Source organism: Myxocyprinus asiaticus, chromosome 19, assembly GCF_019703515.2.
Source record: "Myxocyprinus asiaticus isolate MX2 ecotype Aquarium Trade chromosome 19, UBuf_Myxa_2, whole genome shotgun sequence".
In the NCBI taxonomy this organism is placed as follows: domain Eukaryota; kingdom Metazoa; phylum Chordata; class Actinopteri; order Cypriniformes; family Catostomidae; genus Myxocyprinus; species Myxocyprinus asiaticus.
This window is the reverse complement of record NC_059362.1, coordinates 41,385,657-41,413,549: the sequence shown is the minus strand read 5'-3', so window position 1 is coordinate 41,413,549 and position 27,893 is coordinate 41,385,657. Positions and strand designations below refer to the sequence as shown.

Below are 27,893 nucleotides of genomic sequence, written 5' to 3'. Positions count from 1 at the left end.
TACTGCCTCTTACAGGAATCACTCATTTCGGTTCCAGCCAATTAGAGAACAGAGAGGCCGACTCATCCAAACAGCCACACATGCACACATACCCCAGTATGTGTAGAGAGATTTGTCTACAGTGGTCCAAAAAATATTCCACCATGGTCTCATAGAGACACGTTATAATACCTACATCTTTATATATACATACATACATATATATATATATATATATATATATATATATATATATATATATATATATATATATATATATATATGATTTTATTTTTATTGTATTTATTTTTTTATTTTTTTTGTGGGACATATGTATTGCAGCACTTTTCTGATGAATTTAACACTAGAGGAGCTGCAACAGCAATGACTTTTCTCTTTTTCTTTCACACAAATCACATTAAAATGACAGATTATCAGTTCATTAACACCTGTTTGCCCTGTTCCTCACACAGTGCTATCTAAAGACATCTAAAGACTTTTACTATAGTGTATGACTTGTAACATGATATACTGTAACTTTTGCATTACATAACCAACTACATTTACAAGCTTGTTTGAGTGTGATCAAATTGTACGGTAGCTCAACTGAAGAGTGTTGCACTTGCAATGCAAAGGACCAGGTTACGAGTCCTGGAGAACACTCCCCTCCTCTGTACTGAGATGGAAAGCTAGGCCAGCACATCTATCAATGCCTCGTCAGCTGATGTCCTCACTCGTAGGCAAGGCCTACGTGGCAGCAGGTCAGGCTGGTTCGGACCTGCACACCATGGCGGTCTTGCAGGCCTACCAGGCTGAGTGCTCTAGGACATGGATAAGAATGGGTTAGACCCTGGCCAGTAGCAGGGCCGCTGATCTGGCGCTCCGGGCTACTAAGATCACTGCCCAAGCCATCAGCATATCTATAGTTAGCCTGGTTTTTGTAGAACGTCATCTCTGGCTTAATTTCATAGAAATACACGTATACAAGGACAAAGCTTTGTCGTTCGACGCCCCGGTGTAGCAGCAATGTCTTTTCGGTGACGGTTAGAGTGCCTTCAACGAGTGGTTTCAAGCAGCTAAGAGGCAATCGCAAGTGAGCAAAGAACATCTTGCTGAGGCGAGGTGACTATGGCATAACCAACTTGCTCACGCTCTTCCTCGGGGCAGCACCCTGCAAAGCTCAGTGCCCCCACCGCTTCAGCTCCCAAGAAAATGGAGACTGAGCCAGCTGTTAGGCCCCAGCGGCTGTGGCCTTAGTGTAAAATTGTGATCTCCGTCCTCGCAGAAAATCTCCTTCTGGAAAAGGCAAGCTTTCCTGATGGTTTGAGTACCATGAAATGGGAACCAGAGCTAACAGAACTGTCTCCGCAGAGTTTTTCAGACCTTGTTGCGAATGCTCGAGGTTAATTTCCAATTCTCCATATGTTGCACTGCACGACCGCTCCACGAGGGTGGGCAGCGTTTAGACTTTGGTGGACACAGACGAGCCTCGGTGTCCTCTGGCCCGTTATGTAGCAAGTGACGTAGTCTTCTCTATCTGTATACTGCACACGGCCAAATGTAGCTATGTGCTTCAGTTTGCGAGGTGGGCACCTCACTTCAACTGCGTTCTGGCGTTCACGCCAGTCTTATGCTCAGAGTTATGAAGTCTCCTTGCCAAAGACACAATAGAGACAGTACCAGCGTGCAACATGCAGAAAGGCTTCAACAGCCTCTATTTTCTGATTGCCAAAAAGGATGGTGAGCTGCAGCCCATTCTAGAATTGAGACACTTGAACCAGACACTCGTGAAGTCTCCATTTAAGATGGTTACTCAAAGACAGATTTGGACTTGTGTCCGTCCTCTGGACTGGTTTGTATCAATCGACCTGAAAGACGCATACTTTACTGTTCAGATAGTCCCTCCTTACAGGTCATTCTTGAGATTTGCCTTTGAGGGAACTGTATACCAGTTCAAAGTCCTGCCCTTCGGCTTGTCCCTAGCTCCTCGCACATTCCCCACACAAGTGTGAGGAGGGAACTGCTAAAGCAGGAACAAGGCAGAATCTGGCATCCAACTTCATGTCTGGCCATTGAATGTGTCTCGTCTAACACAGATGGATTACAGGTTCCCTGTTCGAGCCACTTGATGCAGTAAGTTTGCACATACTCTCTCTGAAGACCATGCTGTTACATGCCTTGGCTTCAGTCAAATGTGTTATGGATCTTCAGGCCCTGTTGGTCCATGATTCTTGCTTAGAATTTGGATCCGGTTTGTCAAAAGCTATCCTTAAATCCTAGGGAGGATTATGTGCCCAAGGTTTTTCCCCCTCCCTTTAGAGCTTAGGTGGTAACCTAATATACTTTCTCTCCTCCTCCGTTTGAATCGGATGAGGCACAGAGACTGCACATTTTATGCTCTGTGATGGCGCTATGCATGTACATTGACTGTATGAGTCAATTCAGGCTGAAAGATAAGCTCTTTGTCTGCTTTGTAGGCAATTCAAAAGGTTTGGCCATCTCCAAGCAAAGACTTTCTCACTGGGTTGTCATCGCTATTGCACTCCCTCATGATTCGCAAGGCGTTCATTGTCCTAAAGGTGTTAAGGGCCACTCTACCAGGAGCATGGCCTCCTCCTAGGCTAGGGCGAAGGGGGTGTCCTTGCAGAACATCTGCCTGGCTGCAGGCTGGGCTTCCCCTAACACCTTTGCCATGTTTAATCAGTTGGGTGTTTCCTCTCTCTCTCTTCCAAGATTTTTGCTGCAAAGGAGAGCTAAATTCTCAATGGTCACAGAAAAATTGTGTTCTGCCTATTGGTCTTAGGACCATGCCATTACTTTACTCTTCTCTGAGTGAAGAACTATCTTGAATGTTCTACTAATCTAATGGCTAGTGGCATTACTTCATTTTGTTGGCCTATGACTATTCTGAACTCATATCCCCACTGCAGTGTGGATGGGAATTTCTGTACAGTGTTTCACTACACAGTATGGCTAGTGTCATTGTTATAGTATCTATCTTTTCCTTCCTATGTCAACAACTTTTAACTACCCAATGGCTAGTAGCTGTTGCCTTGTCTGTGTGAATCAGTAGCATGGTGCGATGGTACACATTTTCCCATAGAGTCAGCTACTGACGCAGCATCAAAGTGACCGGCTTGAAAGGGAACATTCTGATTACATCTGTAACCCTGGTTCCCGAAAGAAGGGAATGAGGTGCCACATACACTCGCCACACAACAGATTTCTTGCTGTTAAGGGACAGAAATTTGCTTTCTTTTCCTTTCAGTTGAAAAATCCTAATAAAATGGCTCTGTGCTCCGGTTTATATGCCCGCTATGAAGCACGTGGTTCTAAAGGGCTTCAGAGATAGTCCCTCCTGGGAGGAGTTTCCCATAGGTCAGCTACAGACGCAGGTTTCGTTCCTACTTTCAGGGAACCAGGGTAATAGTCATAACCAGAATGTTATAAAAAATATATTATTTTTATGCATATTTTGATTTGGGGTGAATTTTGGAAAAACGTGGCAAAATTGCAACACTAGGCATTTAGGTTTGCAAAATTTGACCATTGGTCACCATTGAACTTCCATGACCACCAAGTGGAAGTTCTGGAATCACAATACAATTAAACACACAAAAGTATATGAAAAATTATTTATTACAAGCAGTAAAGGTAAATTTTTGAACAGTTAAGAAATTTGAAACAAAATGTAAAACTAATAATGACTATTGATATTGATGATATAGCAGCTGGCATGATCAAAATAATTAAAAGTGTCCCATATTGTTATGTCTAGTTTTTACCTATATTTAATTAATGTTATTTATTATTTAATTGCTTAAAGCAAGCTTTGCAATTCTGCTATGCTGGGTCTCTTAGGGTTAAAGGGAAGGTTTACTCATAAACAAAGTGTCCACAAACCTTTTGGTGCCATAGTACATGTTGTGTAGGACTGCAAAAACAGAAATAAGACAAGACATCAGTCATGGAAATGCTTACAGGCCCCCTTGTAACCATCGTAGAGGCTGAACATTCAAGACGCACACCTCCACATCAAAACCAGCTATCCTCACATCACCTTAGGGTCAGTCTCTGGCATAACGGCAAAGACAGGCTGTGGCACGCCACCCAGCAAGCTCGTGGTGAGAGAAAGAGTGAGAAAAAGAGAGACACAGAAGGATGGAGAGCTAGAAAGGAGGTAGGAAGGGAAGAGGAGTGCACTGCCACCCATATGCCGAGGGAAACGGAGGCTGCTGAGTATTCACGCCCCCATCCAAAGCCTCATGACTCACAAAGGGGTGAGTAGCAGCATCACACGGTTCACACCCACCCCTTTCCTCCCTGCAGCCTCTCTTGAGTTGCCAGGAAGAGCCGGCGAACCACGCGTCTCCAGAAAGAAGGAAAACAGAGGAAGGCAGCAGAGGAAGGGGAAAAAAGAACAGAAAAGCCACAGAAGCTAGTTGGCCCACACATCTTTGCAGCTTCAGTGATGTCACAAGCATGTGACCCCGCTTCTCCAGTGACACTGTTGTGAGGGAAGGAAAAAAGAGATTTTTAAAGGTTTGTGCCTTTTTGGGTTTGTGTGAAGGCTTCGCTCAGCCTGAGCAACCACAGAACCGCAGAAGTTCGGCTCGGGATTTTTTTTTTTTTTTTGTATGGGGCTACCGGCAGCACGTCAATGGTTAATTGTCATTGCTCAACTTCAGGTTTGAGGACCACACCGACCAGTAAGTACACTTCAACCACACTGTCTAGTGCAGCGTGCTTGGCTCCATCCTATCCAAAAAGGCGACATTTTTTTCCTAAACCAGAACTGGTCATTACTTGTGGTCAAGAACACAGCTGATACCAAAACGCAATTCTTGTGGATGTTTTTTTTGTACATCTTACCCTGGCACCGTGCATTCTCCTAACTTAAAACTCATCAAGGGTCAACGACAACCGCAGAGGAGCAAAATTTGTATGCCAAGTGACCAAAGCTGGCGACCAACATGGCATCTAACAGCCTCTTCAGTTCTGTGACCTCATGTCAGCAGAACTTCTTCTGGGGTAAGTGCTTGTTGACCTTGTTTTAGAGCATGCCATGTGGTAGACTTTATAATAAGAATGTGCATTCTGAGAAACAGCAATCGTGTGTTGATGTTTACAAACATGCTCCAAGAGGCCAACCATTGTAAAGCCTAAATGGGTGTATGGAGGGAGATCTCCAACCAATGTAATTTTTAAATATTCAGCATACTTCACATATTTTTAGAAGTGCATCAAAAGGCAGGGGTATGAAATCCAATATGAAAGCAAATTAGGGAATGTTTCACATGGACTCTTGGGTAAATGGGAGTATACATGCTGAAAGCCAAATTGTGGGGGCTAGCGGTCCTCACAAAAGGTCACACTAAAGAAATTCACCTTAAAAGCTTGAGATGAGATGCAAATGTTGAAAAATGTACTAAATATTAATTGCAAAATGTATTTGCAGGAACTTAATTTTTTATTCTGATTTTTAGAAGCATACAATGACACTGAGGTGTCCAGATTTGGGTCAGAACAAATTACAGCTTCTTCCACTTTAAAAATCAACTCATTTTAATTTACAGTGGCCTCAAAAAGTATTTGAACACTTTAGGACATTTAAGTCACACTTAAAATTACACTAATTTCTTTTTCATTAGATAGCAAAATATTTGCAAACAAATGATGCTCTTGTTTTTCTCAGAACTAATTTAACTTTTCTGAGCCACTTTTGCAATGACTTTTAACTAAATGGTGTCAAGGGGATTTTTTAAAAGATGTATTATGTCAATTCCCCTCAATTTTACACAGGTGTCCTAGCAGAGAAAACCATAACCCCATTAATTGTGGACATGTTCTACTTACATCTGACAACCAGAAAGTGTCACAATACTTTTGTCTCAATTTTGAACACTATATCTATTTTTTCATAAACAAACACTTTGTGAAAAATGTTTTGCTTAAAGTGTTTGTGCATATATTTCTTTGATATAAATGCCACGTGGTTTGATATTTTATTATCTAATGCAATAATATTCATACATTTTAAGTGTGGCTTGAGTGTCCAAATTCTTTTGGGGCCCAGTGTATAAAGAAATATAACTAAAAATGTCTTTAATTTAAGGTTTTAAATCTCACAATTATTATATATATATATATATATATATATATATATATATATATATATATATATATATATATATAACAAACCTAACAGACAAGCCAAAGCACAAATCCACACTGTCCATAAAGAAATATGACTTTCCCATGTCAAACAGAAGGAAAGTAAGAGAGCCCATTCATTCCGACTGATCTATGGGTTTTGCCGATTCCTCCAAGAGAAATGTTGTAAAGCAGTTTTAAAGTCAGAATGTCTGCTTTCCAAACACAGCTGTGTGAGGCCTTCCCCCTCAGCAGCACGTGTGCGGCACTCGGCTATGTGCAAGCAGAGAAGCAGAGAGCCACTCTCAGCAATCAGCACCCTCTATTAGCATGTTAACCTCTGACCCTTTGTCTGCTCTCTGGGGTAAGACTAGACCAGGATGAGAAGAGACTGGAGTAAAGCCTAGAGCCTGCTGAAGTAGGATATGGCTTTACTGTGGTTAGTATAGATACAGTATGTTCTACCTCTGAGTTAGACAGTGAAACTCACTTGAGAGATACCGTATGTCCTTGTTTTTAATTCATTATATTCTTTGCAAATTTTTTGGCACATTCTGTGCTTAAAGTGTTTTGCACAACAGTTACATTTTGCATTAAAGAAGCAGTTTTATATTTGGTGGACTGGATTTATAGCTCTTGCACAGTGGAGTCCAAAAGTCTGAGACCACATTGAAAATCTGGGATTGTTTTTATTTTATTTATTTATTTTTTTCTTCTTGGAAATAAAAAATCTAAAACAAAGAAACTTTTCTATGTAAAATGAAGATGAAATAATTAAGATTCTGCACTATTTCTAGGTCACTAATCAAATGTAAACAAATTTGTGGCATTGACCATGTTAACACTTTTGTGTAAAATGGTCAGATTTCCTTGCTTCCGTAAAAGCACACAAGGTGATCTTTGGAACATTCTCAAATCATTGTCAATCATTGTCATTAAAGCAAAAGGGGGACATAGCAAATACTATGAAACTCTGGAATTCATTTAAACTCTTCATTTAAAGCTTTTACTCAAATTGTTTTGATGATAACACAAAAATTTCATTTTAAATTATATTAACTAGTGCTCATTTGAACCCCACTGTAAATGCAGATGTTGTACCTCGGAGGTCCAAACTGATTGCACTGCAAACACAAATAAATTAAAAGTAAATAACAACAGAACATGAGTGGTTTTTTAAAAGCACATGGTGCTGTAGACTAGGAAGCTGAATTTGGATCAATTTTGAATTAATGCATTGCAGGTTTTTCACATTTAACTTAATCTTAACTTAAAATGAGATTGTCTTGACAGACAGTTCTAAACTACATACTAGTTTTGAACAGATAGATAACCCCCAACACCAAAAAAAAAAAAAAAACACAGACCAAACAGACACATTATATTTCATTCAGGCTGCACTATTTAGAGATTTGGATTTAATTAAGTAGAAAACATTCTCTGTAACTCTGCCTAATAGCAGATGGGTGTGGAGTAATTGTCTACATGTGTGGCACAAGACAGACTCGCTATAGGTTTCTCCAGGGCATATTTTATTGCTCATTATCAAAACCGAGCTACAGTACTGTCAATTATCCCATGGTAGCAATTATCATTTAGTGAGAATGTGAGACAGATAGAAAGAGCACAAACCATAATACTAAAACCTGATGAAAGAAAGGAAGATTGTTTGGTTACTTAAACTTAAAGTCCAGAAGCATTCCAAAGACTCTAAGAATCCCAAATAATTTGCGAGTAACATCAGACGAGTATTAAAAGTCAGCTTCTGTTGCATGCATTGCCTGCTTAGATCCTACCACCGGCCATCATTTCTAAAAAAAAACATTTTAAAAGCAAGCCAGACATCGTTTTTCCAAAGCAGGGTCAGAGCAGGGAAGCCCTCTAATCAATAGTAAATTGAAGCGAGGGGAAAATCTCAAACTTTGAGTTGCAGCTTCTGCGAAGGGGAGGACCATCCAAAAATATCATCAAAGACATATTCATTTACCACAATTTAATTGTAACTGGCGAGAAAACGTCATTTTAACGGCAAATTTTAGATATTGAATGGTCGTTGGAATGTATTCATTTGCTAATAATCAGGTAGAGTTTAGATTTTGCGTGCACTGATTTGTCTGTGAAAGAGTGGTTTGTTGCCCAATTATATAAATGATTATCATTAACAAATATAATTTAAATGACTAAAACATGAAACCGATTCCGATCTATTTAAAATATTATAACAACTCATAATTTTTTGAGTGAAAATGAATTTCAATGCAAGTTTAACTTTCAACTTTTGGCACTTTTAACACTGTGGACTTCTAGAAAGTAAAGTCTCATTAAAATGCTTTTCACACTCTAACTAGTGTTTTAAATTTAACAATGTCCAACAGTGTATGTACATGACTGGATGTAATTTTTGTCTCTTGTTTTTCAAAGGCATGAAAATTCCTGCCACAGTGTAATTTCCACCACATCTCAAATTACTGTATTGTGTGAATTTGCCACGTTGACCAATAGGGCAGTACAGCTACACTGAATATTCACAATGGGCAAGGATATATTTTAAGCGGCGAGTTCCTTTTTAACTTTACTCTCACAAAGTATAAAGAGCAGCTTTAAAAAAAGGCTTCTTGGCAATTCGTTTTTTGCTGGTTTCACATGTGAGCAACATCCCCCACCCCTTCTTTGCCTGTGGAAATCCGCCATGCAAAGGTAAATGTGACCACGCCTTAAGGCTGGAAAGTGGCGTTCCCGTTTACATGCACTGTGTTCACGCTTTCTCTTTACTCCAGTATACATGCAGCTCGGTCAGTAAGCAGCTTTCTCCACAGCAACGTAATTGCCCCGATCATTATATGATGTATTGCTCCATCCTATGACGTTAGGTATCCGGGCTATTTTCCATGCACGTTGTTGAAATTAAATGGCTGACTCCTTTGTCATGTTTAGTCTAATTTTTTTAGTTAACATTTTATGTACTAAATTACACACAATTAAATAATATTTTCACACTTTTTGCATAATTTGGCAAAATTACAGCTTGGAAATGACGCCAGTGACTTGGAAAGTTAGATTTATCTAAATTTATGTTTTCTTGAAACATCACTTGTCTCATATTTCATCTCAAGCATGCTTTTCACTGACACTTTTGTTGACTTGGTTAACAAGTAAACTAACTTCTGAAAAAAAAAAAAAAAATACATTATTTGGGGAAAAATTGTTTGCTGTGGTGGACATGATGCCACAACTAGAACTGTCGTAATTTTTGAAAAACTGAAATCATTTTCACACAATGAATATTCAAATGGTGTATGTTTATTTCACTCCTTGTTTAGATTATCATAGTTTTAAATATGTAATAATTTGTATTTTTATAATGGATTTTCAAAGTTTTAAATTGAAAGTCTGGGTCTGGGACAAGGCTAAAACAGTCAAATCTATACATAGCAGGCATTTGAAAAGTACCAAAAATAAATGATGAAAGCCTGGTAGATAGTTTCCTAGTAAGTTTTAATGAGACCCTCAAACAAACAAAAAGAAAAAAGGTAAAATCTGTTCATTTTAATAAACATCAACCCCTGAGACATGAAATGCCTGAAGTTGAAGAAACACCCATATATGCTGATTATGAAGCACACTCAAATTATGCAGCCAAATATGTAGTGGCCCCATAAACTATTTGGACACTTTTGGACACTGAAGTCATAATTAAAAATGTCTGAATTTCACTGCATTGCAGATACAAAATATCAAACCACGTGGCATGTGAAACGATGCTGGACCTCTTCTCAGAACTAACTGATGTTTTTGCAGTTTCTTTTAACCAACTGATCCGAATGTTATTGTTAATGGATGTATGAACTCAGTTGCCCTCAAGTTGGTGCAGAGTAACCACAGGTTTTGTTTGTCACATTAACTATGAACATGTTACACTTTGACAACAAATGTTGTTCTTAAAATGGATGCTTGTCCTGTCTTTCTTGAAATATTTCTTTAAAATTAATTTAACACAACTTATTCATTAAATTTCAAACATTATTTTTTCAAACATACCTTTTTTAAAATTACAAAAAAATCTGATACTTTTTTCAACTTTAGACACAGTCATGAGGGTCTAAAGGGGTCCTCACGGCCTTTATCGGTCTTTTGAATAGCTTAATAGATCTGGACAAAAAGAGCTTCATATCACTGACCCTTTCTTAAGTGTTCACTTTAAGTTTCAAGTTTTTATTTTTTATTTTCTTCATCTGTAATTAAATGCAAAGTGGCTGAAAAATGTGCAATGAACTTTTCACTTCAGGTTGTCCCTTTGGCACAAATTGATTTTACTTAAATTAAGACAGCAATTAAACTTTTTAGTGGGTTGTCATTTTTTTTTTTTTACAGTGTATACTGCACAGTTTTCAGTGAGTATTCCATTCCGAACATAGCTAAATTCCCTGCCCGATGTTTTTCCAGCATCCCTCAGGACGCTTCAAACACTGTTACTGTGACAAAGGCAATTACCAAACGCACTGCAAAGGTATGCGCTCTCCCTCGCCTTTGTGTTGTATTCATATTTCATTTTGGTCTTTGTGAAAGTGGATGTGTGTGTGTGTGGGCTGCTGTGGGCGTGAATGCCTCCAAGAATCTTTTGTGCCTGGTTCAGGGTGCAGCGCAGGTGGCATGTCAGTGGTTCGAGGGGCTTTTTACAACAGATAGGAGCCTTTTGTGCGGCGTGTGATTGAGCTATCACATTTAAACATGTGGGAGGAAAGAGGACCAGGGCGATGAAGACGGGACAAAAGTTTCTTGCACCCACCGCCACCAAAGCAGTTGGGTGGTGTCTGATTTACTGAATTGTCTCTTGTGACATACTACTTCAGCAGCTCTGAGCAGCAAGATGATCCCTTTCTCTTCCTGTTCTTGTCTTTGATCCACTCAGATTACAGCATCGGGCTTGTGTGGGTGTCCTCGGCCAGACCTGCCAACAAACTAATCTACAGGTGTGCAATTGATCCAACCCATCCATTTAACACCTTTTCCCTCAAGGGGGTGCGTGGGCTGGTAATTGAACCAAATTAGGAGATGGTTCTTTTAGTGTTGAGACCCTAAGTCCATCCTTTTTTGGCCCTTTCATTTCCTGGGTTCTGTGCTATAGATTGTGCATATACACTGACCATGACAAAAGGGATCAGTTTCATGTTCTTGCGGAGTATGACTAAACGCATTAATCAAATTGCTTCCTCTTTTTCTCATTCCTCAGTTTCTACCAGCTTCCCTGGAAAGATCAAAGGTTGGATTAAATGTATTGGACAGTATGGCACTTCCCACTCAAAGTGTTAAATTACTTACAGAATGATTTAGTTGTACGTAGCAAAATTAACTCATTTCTTATTTATCTGGTAGTGAGCTCAATGTTGGGAGACACCATGTAGTCTAATTACATTTAGTGGCCCCAAAAAGTATATGGGCACCTAAGCCACACTAAAAATGTATGAATGTAATTGCATAAGATAACAAAAGGTCAGAGAAAGTAGCATTTATTTTAAATTAATTAATTTTAAAGAAACATTTCAAGAAAGATAGGACAGGCTTTCGTCATTTATTTGTGGTACTTTTCAAATGCCTTCTATGTATAGATTTGACTGTTTTAGCATTAAAAATTTAATGTGGAGTAACCATCCAGTAAAAGGAATTAAAATGCTTTCCTTGCACCTTGAATACATGTTACTTCATCTATACAGAAAATACACAGTATATCTGCAGGCAAAAATGGACATTTGTTTCAAACTTCCTAATATCAAACTTCATTGAATAGAATTTTACTAAGGGTGATGACACAGTGTTGTAGCTGTTTTCCACATCAGTGATGGTTAGTATGTCAGGCATGAGATGTATGATTACCTCAATAGTGCTTTTAAGTTAAAAAAAAACTCAGTATAATTCAAATGGGTCACGTAAGTTTTGTGGTCTGCGGCACGATATCGAGAGAAGCCGGATTGAGTATCGTGAGTGATCCTGCTCTGCGCTCCCCTGGAGCACAAATATCAGGAAGCCTGCTGGACTCACGTGCAGCACAGGACACTCAGTGAAACACAGATGCACATGAGAAGATGAGAAGCATATTTTGTGCCTAAGAAGCACCAAAAACAAGATGAATGTCATTGAATTTGCCGGAATTTTAAATGCCAGAAAAACCCTGTCAGTCTCACGTGAAACCCTGCCCATTGATGCGCACGTGGTTATTTACGTATCGTGATATACAGTACACGATATAGCAAAATCTACAGTATATTGACTGACACTTTATATCGTCGCCACCATTTACTGTATATTGTCATATCGCCCAGCCCGATGTAATTCCATGATAAACATTTGAAAAGTGCTAAATTGTTGTCATGTCATGAGTGTAAGTGGTGTCCAGTTATCAGTTTGGAATTTTCAGACTGATCTCACAAAAAAATAAAAAATAAAAACAACGACAGAAAGTCGAATGTTTTGTCTGCAAAATCAGTGTATGCTTTCTGCTCGAACTGCTCCTTTCTGCAACCGAAGCTGGAACTACAGTTGCAACACATTGTGCAGGCACAAGAACATAAAAGTCATGGCACATCTAATTTTCAGAAACATTTGAGTATTAATTACATGAATATTTTCAAAGGCTAACCATAAAAGTACTGAGACCAAAACAGCTTTCTTTCATGTACTGCAAATGTAGGATCTGGAATGTGACATCAAAGACACAGTGCACGCAATTTTCAGGATATGAACATTCACCGCATGGTGGCACTTGTCAAGAATTTGGCACATAGGGTCCGAATATCGGTGGCAAAACATTCAGAACTAACACACAGACTTCCCGAGTGATCATGTTGGAAATTTTGCATTTTATATTACATTTTGTGTTTGTTGTAATGTTGTAACTTTTGGCAGTCCAATCAAATAATGAGTCCAAAAAAAGAGATGTTAAAAATTGTGGTTATAATTCTAGTTCGTTCATCATACTGGAAAAGCTAAATTTGCTTACTCTAATGGTTTGTGAATGATAGTATGCTTTTCTGAGCATAGCCCTTTATTTCAGTTTCCAATTCACTTTTATTCAACACACATTCAGAAGGTATACAAAGTGAAAGCCCTATAAAGTCTACAATAACAAATCTTTGAATATCAGTCAGTGGCTTCTGCCTGGGTTTATTGTAAGTGGAATAAGGTTTGTGTTTGACTAAATAGATTTTTTACACTTCAACAAATGCAATGCACGTCCTCCTGAGTTTAATTATAAATGCTATTTAAATGTTCTTTGAATAGCACGGACAAATATGCATGAGCAACAAATACCAAACAATTCAAAGCGCTAACATATAATTACAGCACATTAGTTGATTTGTTGGTGGCATGCATGTCTCCACATTGTTTTGATGTGTATGTGGGAAATGGAATGTCTGTTCTCTCAGGCAGTAAAACAGCAATGAACATCAAAACACTGATTTAACAAGAAACTTCCCAGAGTATCTTAAAGCATATTGTGAGATGTTTTCACATGGACTCTCCTAAATGTAAAGAGCTGCCTTGTTACGGTTTACATAGGAAGCTGTCTTTTAATAGGGCCTTCACACTGATGGCGATTTGCAGTGTAAAAGCAACCTGCAGTCATTCATTTTCAATGAGAGTTAGCGGCTTCCAGCGACATGAGTGGTAATTGGCGGTGCAAAGTTGAACAGTTAAACTTTATGCAAATGAGCAGTGACGTAATGTGGGGGACTACCAATAAAACTATAGTGATTCGTCACCTAAAATGGTTGGATACTGCAATATAGTGAAAACAGCTACATTTATGGCATAATGTTTATTACCACAAAAGAATTTCAACTCGACCCTCCTTTTTCTTTAACCTTGTGACTCGCTATATGCAACGCATAATTTAAATTATGCTAATTTCTGATGTAATGTCTGTAACATCTAAAAAAAAAAAAACATGAATTACAACCACCCCTGGAAATAAACAATTTGATTTAAAAAAAAAAAAAAAAAAACCACACACAATTATTTACAATTTAGCCCCACTGTCCACATATGTTGCCTTTAGTTTTTAGGAAAACTATTTGCACTAGAATTTTTTTTTTTTTTTTTTCCCCCCCATGTCTGTTCGGTGCTACTAGTTACAAATCAAAAAAGGAAATGGAATATTCACACAGCAGTCACGCTCGGGTCTCAGGTTATTAAATAAAAAAAAAAAAAAAAAAAAAAAAAGCACTTACAATGTGTGAGGCAGGCGAGGAATAAGGATCTAAATGCAGCTTTTAATGGAAACCAAAGAGAAACAAAGTACTTGGAATAAAACAAAACAGGGGAAACCAGGGACAGAACATGACAACACATTTGAAGACTGACAAAGAAACCAGGGGAAACAAGGGCTTAAATACAAATGGGCAAACAAGGAAACGAGGAACACCTGGGGAAAACAATCAGGGGAAATCCAATCATGAAAAGAAACCACAAAAGGACTACAAAATTAACAGGAAACGGAAACTAAATTTCAAAATAAAAGTCTAAGCAAAAACACAGGGAATACGTGACAGACCGACCCCCCCCCCCTTTAAGGAGTGGATTCCAGACGCTCAAAAACAAAAAACCAGATTGTCCATGGAGTGTGGGGGAAAACAGGTAGTTCAGGGGGGCACAAGGTAAAAGGGGAGCAGAGGAACAAGGCAATGTCAGGGAGGCTTGGAAGCAAGGCAGAGCCGGAGGGATGGAGAGCCAGGGCGACGCTGCAGGCTCGGAGGACCAAGTAGACCAGAGCAGATCAGGCAGGCGGCCAGGAAATGACCTCAAGGTGGGGACTGGGTCAGGAGGCCTGGGAGGCAGCCGCAGGGCCGAGAGAGGGTCAGGCGGTGGAGCCGTAGGAGGAATAGTCTCTGGGGGAGGGGGCGGAGCCACGGAAGACTCTGGGGGCAGAACCTCAGAGGCAGAGCCATGGCAGGCTCGAGACAAAGAGTCCTGGATGAATAGGAAATGACCTCTGTGGTCGTGGGCATGGGCAGAGACTCGGGAACGACCTCCGTGGGCAACACAGTCTCTGGGACGGACGAGGCTTCTAGCTCGTTGGCCATGGCAGGCGCGGGCTCAGATAATTTGAGGTAGGGTCTTCATGGACCTACGCACCGACATCAGTGGCAGATCATACAACTTTGAGAGAGGGGCCGTGGAGGGCTTCGAGACAGGGGGCCAAAGATGAAGGTTTTGGCCCGGGGTTCCCGCCATAATCCACTGTATAATTGGGAAAAAAAAAAAAAAAAAAAAAAAAAAAAAGCAAAGTTCCAGAGCCTTCTCCACATATTCACAGAGCGTCCAGTGAGGATCAGCCGTAGGCATCAGTTCCCTCAGTGCACTATTCAGACCGGCCCGGAAGAAAACCACCAGAGAGCGGTCTGGATATTGCACTTCATTGGCCAGCTCTAAAAACTCACGGACATGATCCTCAACTGGACGGTCCCCTTGTTGAAGGAGTAGAATTCTGACAGCCGCTAGATCCATTCCTTGGTCAGTCTTTCTGTGAGGAGGCAGGCGAGGAATGAGGATCTAAATGCAGCTTTTAATGGAAACCAAAGATAAACAAAGTACTTAGAATAACACAAACACAAACACAAACACAAACACAAACACAAACACAAACACAAACACAAACACAAACACAAACACAAACACAAACACAAACACACGAAACCAGGCACAGAACGTGACAAAAACACGTGAAGACTGACAAAGAAACCAGGGGAAACAAGGGCTTAAATACAAATGGGCAAACAAGGAAACGAGGAACACCTGGGGAAAACAATCAGGGGAAAACCAAACATGAAAAGAAACTACAAAGGACTACAAAATTAACAGGAAACAGGAACGGGGAACTAAACAATAATTTCAAAATAAAAGTCTAAGCAAAAACACAGGGAATACGTGACACAATGGAAGCAAATAGAGCCTATTTTTGGAGGGTTTTAAAGGCAGAAATGCTTGTAAAATTGGATATAACTTTACACAGAAAAGGCAAGTGATTTTATCCCACAAAAATCATGTTAACACCAATATTGCTTATGTTTGTTCACTATACTTTTGAGACAGTGAGTATTTTAATGTTTACAGCCTCATTAACTTCCATTGTAATTGCCTTACTGTAAGCCAGATTTTTGCTTTTTTAAAAGAAATGGAGGGAACATTTGAAATACATTTTTTGGTAATTAACAGTATGCCACAAATTATGCTGTCAGTTGTGCTTAACTTGTATTAAACCCGGAATATTCCTTTAAGGACGTTGATGAATCAAAGTTTTAATTGCTATCAGCATGAATGCCTCTTAAGCCTTATGAAACCTAATAAATTACTGATTTGGATCGCTCTATATAGGCAGAATTTTAGGTTTTGAACATTATCTCACAATTTGTGACCACCAGTTTTCTTCAAAGAAATTTCCATGTCGCTTTGTGTGTTACTGTTCTCTCATTCATTATGGGCCACAGTTCAATTAATCACAACTTAAAAAACAAAAGACTGTGGGAAACATTATAAATGGTTATTCATGTTGGTACAAAAAACAAACAAAATCATTCTCTCAGTGGATTCATGGATGCCAAACAGTGTTATTTAGGCATGAATATGTCAAATGTCACCAATATGCCCCTCCTTAATATGCTCATACTGTATATGTTTGACTGACATCATAACTAGACTGCAATTTCACAAGATCAAAAATTTATTATAACCATGTATAAGGTTCCTGTAGCTGTTTGTGCATGGTGTTTACAAAGAAAAGGTTAGGTTCGATACACAGGGAATGCACATACTAATAAAATTAATAGATTTAATGTACTCTGCCGAGCAAAGAATAAATGCAGTATAACTACACTTTTTTTTTAATTAATATTATTTAGTTTCAGTTTCAGGTTTCTCAGATTATGATCTGTCCTCTTTCAGACAGGGTTTGGCTCAACCATGCTCAGATTAAGAGAAAAAGTAGTGTAAAAATCTAATAATCAAAATTTGGCTGGACAGTTAATAAACTTAATCAACAAACAGCATCCCTTTCTCATCTGAATTCAAACCATCCTTAAAATAATCCCACTTACTGTATATGTGAACACACTCTAGCCACATGTTCATGCCAAACCTACACTTTACCACTGATAAACACATTCAGCCTACGCACTGCCCGCGGCCTTCAACTTCAGGGACAGTGGAATTTATCTCTCTGGTAAACAACAACCAAATAGCTGATGGATACTCCTCAAGGCCTCAAAATTACAGTACGGTTAACCCTAGTCTAACGGAGCCAGAACTGTACTGCTGTTTGCCTTCAAATCGGTCCGCCTCAACCTAAAGGTATCAAAACCAAAACCATGTGGCCATGTATGCTGCCGTTGGGTGGTTGGGGTCTACACATAGCTATTTGTTATTTATCAATTAAAGGGATAGTTCACCCAAAAATGAAAATTCTCTTATCATTTACTCACTCTCATTCCATCCCAGATGTGTATGGCTTTCTTTCTTCTGCAGAACACAAACAAAGATTTTTAGAAGAATATCTCAGCTCTGTTGGTCCATACAATGCAAATTAATAGTGACCATAACTTTGAACCTCCAAAAAGCACATAAAAACAGCATAAAATGAATCCACATGACTCCAGTGGTTAAATCCATGTCTTCAGAAGTGATATGATAGGTGTGGGTGAGAAACAGATACATTTTCAAGTCCTTTTTTACTATAAATCAACACTTTCACCAGCCCTCCTATGCGCGTTCATGAGAGGTATTCTTTGTGCGTATCGCCACCTACTGGGCTATTGGGCTAATATGACTTATTTCTTGTTTTTCTTTTCTTTTGTTCCTCCCTTTCTCTCCCCTCCCTGCCCAGTAGGTGGTGATATGCACGAAGAATGCGAATCGCCAAAATACCAAAGAAGACCTCTCGTGAACGTGCATAAGAGGGCTGGTGAAAGTAGACTTAAAATATTGATCTGTTTTTCATCCACACCTATCATATCGCTTCTGAAGACATGGATTTAACCACTTGAGTCGTATGGATTACTTTTATGCTGCCTTTATGTGCTTTTTGGACCTTCAAAGTTCTGGCCACCATTCACTTGCATTGTATGGACCTACAGAGCTGATATATTTTTATAAAAATCTTCGTTCGAAATCTTCGAAAGTAAGTCATACACATCTGTGATGACACGAGGCTGCATAAATGATGACAGAATTTTCCTTTTTGGGTGAACTGTTCTTTTAATAAGGCTCTTTGCGTAACCGCAGACAGACATTCTTTATAGCAGTGATTCTCAACTAGTTTTTGCTTCGATAGCCATATTTTACAATAGATTAGACTATTGTGAAATGTGCACCAAAATACTGTAGAGTTTGATTAGATAGACAGCCTTTGACATCATCAAGAAAGATGGGAAGCATTTTCTCCACCTTTTTTAACGTTAAGCCTGTTTATGTTGCTATCCTAACTATGCAAAATTATATGGTTAGTTGCATTTTATTATTTGGATTTAGCATTGGGTTTTTTTCTATGCCTGCTATCCGCCCCACTAGTTGAAAGCCACTGATTTATAGTTCCTTGAGGGGAAATAATAAAAGACTACTGTATTAAATGTAGCGAGCAAGTTGTCACAGTATTGCATTTTATTGTGCAAGATTTTCATTTGACGGGTGAAAATGGTGTTTTATAAAGATCAGACACCCTAGACCTGGGGCTAGATACAGAAAAACATATGTAATTAGTGTTAATTAAACTGCCTCCAGGGACTTTAATCAGCAAAGCAAAATAGGTTGATTTAATTAGACTTTAACGTGTTGTGTTATCGTAATGAGTATAATTAAGATGAAATAGTTTTTTTTCCAATCACTACATCTCTCATTGGAAAATGTCATAAACGCATTAAAATTATTTCTTTCCTTCTTTGATATTAAAGCTGATGTGTGTGATTTTTTTCAGTGTTAAAATTCTGTCCCGTATCCTAGCTTAATAAGCAGAGTCAACTACAAGTAAGCCATTTGTATGCTGATTTCACCTAAAAGTATAACATTGCATGTGGCTCTGTGGCGCTGTCCGTTCAGCCAGACACAGCATCACTGGCATCATCAATGGTGCAAGTTTGGGGTGGGTCTATCTGTTTGTACAACCAATGATAGACAGGGATTGTTCCGTGATGGTGACGCTAGTGGCGCACAAATTAATTCCGCCTTAATAATAAATGTTCATCAAATTATCATGATGTGTGAAAAATGGATATTATATCTTGAAAGGCAACATTTTAAATGAACTACACTGTAAGACCGTGCAAGAGGGTCAGAATCTTTATCAATGTCTAATCCCTTCCAGTTTAAGGGTTAAATAAAATGAGGAACACAATACAGCGATTTTGAGACATCTGAGATCTCTGCAGTTAAATGCCAAAGAGTAATTTTGTTCAGTTGTGAAAATGTCTAGATTGCATTGGTATGTCACAGGCAAACCGCAGGCGGATCGCCCCTAAAATGCTGCGATTACCAATAATATAAATTCTCCCAATGGGACTTGGGAAGTCAGTCAAATGTTCCTTTGTGAGCTAAAATTCTTTTGAGTTTGTTTAACACCCTAAATTAGATATCATTTGGATTTCGAAATGTGGCGCAAACAAGCTGCTACAGAAAAATTGCTCCTACTTTTGCACGATGCAAAGACTCAAGGTACTAGACTACAGCTGTGAGAAAACTGCTTCAAAAGTCATTAATCATTTCAATCTTTTGGAACCCGTTAAATTTTTACATACTGTCCTACTTTAAGGGTTGAAGAATATCTGGGTGTCACTCTTGTGTGGACTGAGAATGAGCAGCCAAAAGCTTGTAAGAAAAAATGTGGTTCAATGCTGTGGAAGCATCCTCAGCAGAGGCGGTTCTATGGTAAGTGGATATTCAAGGCTTAGTACAGACTTCTATGAACACATATTTGGCCACCTTTTGATAAAATACTGGAATATTATACACTTTATAATAAATGTTACATCTGCAATGTGTCATATACATAGGTGAATTACGGACCGGGCCAATGGGGCCAGTAACCAGGGGCCCTTGACTACAAGGCTGCAAGCTCTTGTGGCCCATGAACTTTGAAAACAAATGTTTGTACATGCTTAAATATGTGGGATCCACAGCTTATAATTGGCCCCCTCAACAGGGCCCTGTGACTATGAGGGCCCCCAGCCCTCTTATAGGACCCTTTTGCCTTGCTTGTTTCTAATTAGCCACTCTATAATCTTATAACGCCGTCTAGTGAAAGTTTCCATGCTTTTCTGGAAGTAGAAGACCTTGTAAAATAATTCATATTTTGATTCACTCATATTTTTATGTGAAATCTTTGCTGATTTTGATAAAGTGAAATTAACAATAACGTTCATATTGTAACTGATATTTCAAAATTAGCATTTATTGAATTCAAGCAACCTGTGCTTTAAATTTCAGTATTTTATAGAAAAGAGGTTTAAACAGGTTTGAAAAATATAATTGCTTTTACTGTTATTTCATATGTTAGGCTTTATAGGGTTAAGCTTTATTCTTTGTATAAAAGGGCTGTCAAACAAAAAATTTTATTATATTATTCACTGCTACAGCTGCATATTTGCCCTGCATTACAAAACATTACTTGGCTTAGGTGGTTGGAAAAAAGAAAATATTGATATTTTACTTTGTGTGGTTCAAACGTACTGATTAAACTAGATACGCAAGGTTTGTTGAGACAAACTATAATGTTGGTATGACAAAATATTGTCTGAAAGTTTAAAATAGTTTTAAATGCTTGAAGTTAGACATTTTTACAGGTTTAACAGAAAGATAGAAGAAGAAGAACAAAATTGGCCCCAGGGCCCTTGCTAGTCATAATCTGCCCCATGGTCATATCTGAAGTAAATCTGTAGATATTACTGGAACGAACCTAAAACTAGCCTGTTTTGGGTACTTTTATTCTGAACTACTACTTTTCGTATTTTTCGCACATGTGGAACTATAGTTCCTCTTAGCCGTCTAGAGAGACTTTTTTAGTTCCTACTCCAGGCTAAGTACTTTTTGGGAAAAGAGGGACTGTGGGAGGTGCTGCAACCTGTGATTGCTCAAACCTGTATGATGCACAAAGCAATGAGAAGCGCGAAGAGTCGGCAGCCACCATGAGTAAACAAACTTGTAGCTGCTAGCCTGTAACTCAGAGCATTACACATATTTTCTTATTCTCTTAGAAATAATATAGAACCAACAAAGTATCCAAAGAGTATCGCCTTTTACACATACAATTATTATGTGTAAAATAAAAAATCTGCTATTACAATTCCAAGGCTTTCCAAAAAATAAAAAATAGAGAGAGATGGATACAACAGTCAGAAGAGAGAAAGATGACAAATTTACTGTCACACCCTCAACAGCTGTAATTAAAACACCATTACAGCAGTGTTGACTCTTTATTATTATTATTATAATTATTAAATGTACTTTAAATAAAAAAAAAAATAATAATAATAATAATAAGTTAAAATATACATCTAAAAAGTGTTTGACAGGTGTTTTGTGCGTGTGTGTGTGTGTGTGTGTGTGTGTGTGTGTGTGCGTGTGTGTGTGTGTGTGTGTGTGTGTTTGCTGGCTGTTAAATGAGGGGCTATAAGAAAAAACATTTGCACACTTTGTCAAATTTTGCAAGGTTCATACATTGTCTTTATAAAGATTTTGACACAAATAATCAGGCATGTGTGTACTAAAATGTGTAAATTCCTCAAGCACAATTCCAAATTGTTTTCAAAGTCACTGAAATATTAGATATTCATAGACCTTATTCATCGCTATATTTAATTTTTGACAAATGCAAAAGCGGCTGTGAGGGAAAGACTTCGCTACAATCTAAAGTCTTTTCAATGGCATGCACTGTTTAAAGGTCTTATATCACTTCCAGTTTTCACAAGTGTTTTTCAGTGTTTCGTCAGCTGAACAATTAACACCAATTTAAACAACAGTACAACCCATTGAAGAGAATGTACTTTTATCCCACACTACCTCATTTTCATTCCATTCCATTCTGAATAAGGTTCACTGAATCTGCATGGACAGCACAGTTCCCACTAATTTATGCATCATAATTTACTCAAGCTTTCACTTTGATAAACATAACCAGATACAAAAAAGACAAGATGACAAAAGACATTTGTTTAAGCTTTACTGAAAACCTTCAGGGTTCAAGACCTAGAATCCCACTGCTAGTGCTGCCCATGAATGAGACAACAGCGTAATGTGAAGCAAAAAAAAAATTTGGAACTACTGAGGACCATTTATATTCATACAATCTACATGCTAAAGTGAAGTAGATGCTGTAAAAGGGTGAGAGAGTTCAAAAAGTTTGGATATATTCCACAAGGACTACGTGCAGACTGGAGTCAGTTTAGAAAGAAAATATTCTCAAACAAACCCTGAAGACATTGTGGCAGTATCATTACCCCATACTCACAGTAGCATTTTCTCTCAATTACCCCCTCCACCTATTGGATTCAGCCTATTACCATTGTCAGAGACTGTGAAGACTAAACTTATTTGTAAAGTTTTGGGGTTGTATTACCACTTTCACCTAAGCTTTGGGAATGAGCAACTCTATTTGAAACGTCTAGAAAGAATAGGGAGCTGGACTGGTCTGCTCCCCATGAGAATGATTCAATTTCGAGCAAACAATGTCAGCCTTATTTTTATGCAAGAAAATATCAGACCAGTAGCCAAGCAAATCACCTGATTCCACAGATTTTGACTTGCTGGAATAATTCATTTACATCTGTTGTGCACATATGGCCAGGTTCTATCTTTACCCCTTCCTAAGGTTTACATTCAAAAGAAAGCAACTCCAGTGATTTGCAACTTTTTACATGTTTATTATAGTGATTTTTTTAGGTAAACAATGCTGTTTTTCACTATTGACATCACCGCCTGTGTCACAGACAGAAGTGGTGGCAAAAACACCGGCGTGAACAATAAACCAAACCTGTAGTTAGCTGACCCATCAGTCCCCAAAAAGTTAGCTGTTACCTTTAAATTGTCCGGTTAAGCTAAATAAAATGTTGTGCTGTGCTGTTGGCTGTCAAAATCGCAATGGAAAAAACCAAGAGCTTCACTTTCATCTGATTCCGGCAACAAAGCTGACTGGATCATTTCCAACTCAATGTTTGCAGTAAACATTTTATAACAGGTGTAATTAACTCATATCATTATAATAATAGTATCTATAAGAATATTTCTGTATTCATGATGGCTTTGTGTCATATTTTGGATTATTCAAGGATTATAACTAGCTATGTTCTTAGCAATACCCTTACAAAACATTTTAGAGTTCTTGCAAATTAGCCACAAACGTTCCACGAATTTTCCACTCATTATTTTCACATGCAAATGAGCATGTGATTCGCCACAAATGTTTGCCAGAAGTTTGAAGCTCTTCACCAGTAGTGGTAAACCTGCAGCAAACCTTTGGCAACAATGGACAATTTGCCGCAGGTTTGCTGCAAAGCTCATTTGCATGTGAAAATGATCAGTGGCGAGTTCATGGCAAGTTTGCAGCAAATTTGCCATGAACTCTCGATTTTAATGGTAAGTGTACCCAAACCTAGCTAGCTTTGAACCTGAAGGCTAATTTTATTCTATATTATCTTTTAGCGATATTTAGAGGAGCTACCTAGCACTAGCGCTAGCTGTCTAAGCAGTCAAATCTAACACAACAGTTTGCCGGCTTTCTACCATTGTTTGTAAATAATGGGATTGGTCTATTTATGTAAATATATCTGTTCATGCTGTCAATTATTATTATTATTATTAATTTTTTTTATAATTTTTTTTTTTTTGTGCCAGATAAATACTGGATTACAAAAATAAATTATATTTATGTTAGGTATTTAAAAAGTATATTGCCCCGCCTGCCAATAGCTTCGATATAGTTTTTATTAGTAACGTTTGTACATACTTTTTAAGAGTAGCTTGACTGTAGTTTATTTGCATTCAGTTATGAGTAGCTTGTAGCTTGGATCACTGCAGTTTCAAAGTAGCTTCCCCAACACTGGTCATATTTCCACTTTTTCCTTTTCTTTTCATCTAGACTTTTTTAAACACCTGGGCATGAGCCCTCTTGCATCCAAACAGGGATATAAAGCCAGGGCTATGTAAAGCAGGAAGGTGTTAGGTGATAGCTCCCCTGCGAGTCACTTTTTGGATACCTGCCTGTTTGGGTTGTCCTCTGGTTACTCAGTCCATCAGTGGTTCACATTATACAGCCAATAAATCATCCTCAATCTACTGCGGGACAAGGTGAAATCCCCCCACATAAATCTGCTGTTAGTTTTAGCTTGCACACAAAATAGAACCAACAGGCGGTGGATACATGAGAACGCCGTAATAACTATAAATATTTTTCAACTAACCAGGCCGTTTCAGAAAGGAAGTAGACCAATGCGATCCACAGCGGAAAGGAAAAGTGTGAGATGGAATTCTGAAGGTTAATCAGGTCCAAAAAAAGCACACTCTAGTGAAGAGGTGATACCCGACCCTTTGCCTTCTGTGTGGGTCTGGGTTAGACTGATCCCTTGATTATTCTGACTCTCAACTCTGCTAGAATAAATCACTAATCCCCAATTGCTCAATTTCACAATAGATATCAATTGGACATGCACTTTAACTTATACATTTAGAAGGAAGGCCCCTGACCGCCGAATGTTTTTAAAATACCCACATTAAAATCTGTGAATTTCAATAGGTAATTTTCAGGTTGCAATCTGTTGAGGAGCGTCTCACACAACCCAGATCATCTTTTGATGCCTCTAGCACAGACAAGCGTCAACTATATAAAAAAAGTTTTAAAACAGTGTTATAATGTGCATGAGAGGCATTAACGTAGCAAATGAATGCGTTTTTAAACAAAAACATATTTTGTGTGGACGTGGCTTAACCTTTGTGTTTACTGAAATGTTGAGACATTACTTACTGTATGTAATATGTCAAATTCAAAATTCATTTTGTACCTTTTGTACTTTTTCAGTGTGAAACGTTGTACGTTTTGGTACAATGATGTTTCACTTCTATACTTTGAGCATTGATGATCATTAAAGGAATATTCCGGGTTCAATACCAGTTAAGCTCAATCGACAGCATTTTTGGCATACTGTTGTTTATCACAAAAAAATATTTTGACTTGTACCTCCTTTTTTTTTAAAAGAAAAAATCTTGGTTACAGTGAGGCACTTACAATGGAAGTTTATGGGGCCAATTCGTAAACATAAAAGGTGCAGTATGAAAGATTCAGAAACCCTTGATATTAATGACACCTGTGGCCATTAAGTGAACTGCAGCCAGCTACCTGTTGCTCGTGCTCGCGCACACACTCCATAGGGACGCGAGCGAGCATCGACCAAAACAATGACGTAACGTAAAAGAGGCTGAACGTGAATCACTGACATCATGCTGACAGATGAGGTAGCATAATTAAAATTACACAGTTATGATTGTTTTACTACAAACTTTGAGACTGCATATTATATTTGACTCTCCAGTGCTGGAACAGGGCTAAAACAAAGTGTAGATATCGGTCTGACTATGCGAGAATGTAGTTTGAAGTAATCACTTTTCCTTGCATGATACATTGACTGCATTTATAATATAGCCTATGTCGGCGTTAGCTAGCTAGCCAGCTTTATCAATAGCTGTTAGCTAAATTTGGTGGATGATTACAGTAGCTGTTTATAAAATAGACTGTACATTATAAATATGTTTACACAATTCAGTATTGATGTGATTCCATCACTACTGTCATTTTGATATATCGATGCACTATTGTTTTATAATAATAGAATGTATATATTTTCTGTATAACCGAGTTATGTTACACTAATGAATGGAGATTTTTGCATTATTTTGAACATTGTCTGGCATTCATTTCATGTGTTATTGTAGTTTAGCTTGCTGAATAATTACAGATTAACATTGACAATAACCTGACTTTTAGTATAAAGAGAAGATCATTGAAATTATTTGAAAGTTACGAAGCAAGGTAGCTTGCAATTCGTCAGCGTTAGCCGACAAGATCAAGTTAGCTAAAATTACACAGATCAATCCTTATGGAACTATATTTCACATGCTTTGTGGTTATGTGAGCTTACCTGTCCAATACGAAGAACGCCAATTCAGGGTCGGTTTTGAACGAAGGTCCCTCCAGGAATCAAATACCCTGCCGATGTTCACTCTAGTTTTCGCTCGACCACGAGCCAGACGGGATTCTGTAGATAATTTTTTTTTTTTGGCTTACTCTGAGTTTGTATAGGAGTCGGTGTTGTGATGGGAGCCGGACGTTTGCTGGATTCCATCTCTAAGATAACGTTACCTAGTGTTGCAGACTGTCTGTTGACCCTGTTGAATAGTGGAAGAGAAGCTACTGTCTGAGGCAAGGCTCTCGGGAGCACGCATAAACGTCACATCCTTTGGATTTTCCAAGCAAAAGCGACCCGCTCCCTTCGCATGAAAATCAGTCTACAGGCTTTAATAGGCAACCTAGGAAGTCCAGGAAGGGCTCATTTTTTAAGTTGCATTACAAGCCGTTCACACATTGGCAAAAAAAGGCAAATATTACATGAAAAATTTTGCATATTGCACCTTTAAAGTGCTCACTGTTTCAAAAGTATAGCCACATGGCATACACAATATGCATATTAACTTGATTTTTGTGTGATAAAATCACTTACTAACCTTTTTTGTGTAAAGTTATAATTTTACAACTTCATTGCCAAGATGACATAATGCTGTAAACCCCCTTAAACACTCAAACGTAACCTCGTATTTTTGCTTTTTTTAAAGAAAAGGAGAGACAAGTCAAAATAATTTTTTATGATCAATATTATGCCACAAATGCTGTCGACTGAGCTTAACTTGTATAGAACCCAGAATATTCCTTTAAATTCAGCCATATTAAGAATGCAATGACTTTAATTAGTCCCATATGGATTTCATTTATTTATTTTTAATACATATTCTTTTTTCTTCTTTTTTTAGTACAAATATTTGCATACATAGCAAAAAAACCTCCCCCCAACCCCCTCACGAATTTTAAAAAAAATTACATTTGCTATTAAAAATTATTTCTTGAAAAAGTTTCTCTATCATTTAACGATAAACGAGAGTCCCACAATGGGATTGTGTCTGAGTAATGAACTTGGTCTCCTGTGGTCACAGCGGTAATCTCACAAAGATCCCATTTACACCTGGTGTTAGGTATTAGGTAAAGGTTCCGACTACTTTAGTTAAGTAAGCTTAATGGAATATTTTATTGTTTAACTTATCAGAATGTCAGTTTTACGCCACCCAAAGACAATCATGTACACAACTGGTGATGCCAGTGATTTTATACTACAATCAACAGACACACATGTACTTGAAGTCAGAGAGGAAGATAAAACTTCTAGCCAGTGCCATGGCAAAAGAGTTCCAAGTGCCCTCCATCTTTAGACTTGACTTCACTGTTAAATGGATATTTAATGGGAGCCCTTGTCACATATTACTTGCCATTTTTCCCCACTTTACCCCTTCACAAGCCGCAGAAGTTCCCATTCTGTTCCTATTTTTATGTACAAGTGATCTCAATTAAGGACCTCCATGAAGGCTAGAGGCGGCAGACAGTCATGCCAATGAGAGCAAAAAGGAAATTTTCTTTGTAGCAGCCACCACAATATGCCCCCCACCCCTCCACTTCTCCATCACCACCAGCA

The 27,893-nt window shown here is 38.3% G+C and overlaps 1 protein-coding gene across 3 annotated transcripts in view; it reads left to right on the top strand.

Annotated features, from left to right (window-relative positions):
• Positions 1–4,433: 4,433 nt before the first annotated feature.
• runx2b (RUNX family transcription factor 2b) overlaps positions 4,434–27,893 on the top strand; it is a 69,686-nt gene continuing 46,226 nt past the window's right edge. For all 3 annotated transcript variants that reach the window (XM_051644761.1, XM_051644759.1, XM_051644762.1), the window contains exon 1: positions 4,434–5,010. In XM_051644761.1, coding sequence (XP_051500721.1) covers positions 4,953–5,010 — 58 coding nt within the window. In that variant the 5' untranslated portion in view covers positions 4,434–4,952. The remainder of the gene's footprint in view (positions 5,011–27,893) is intronic.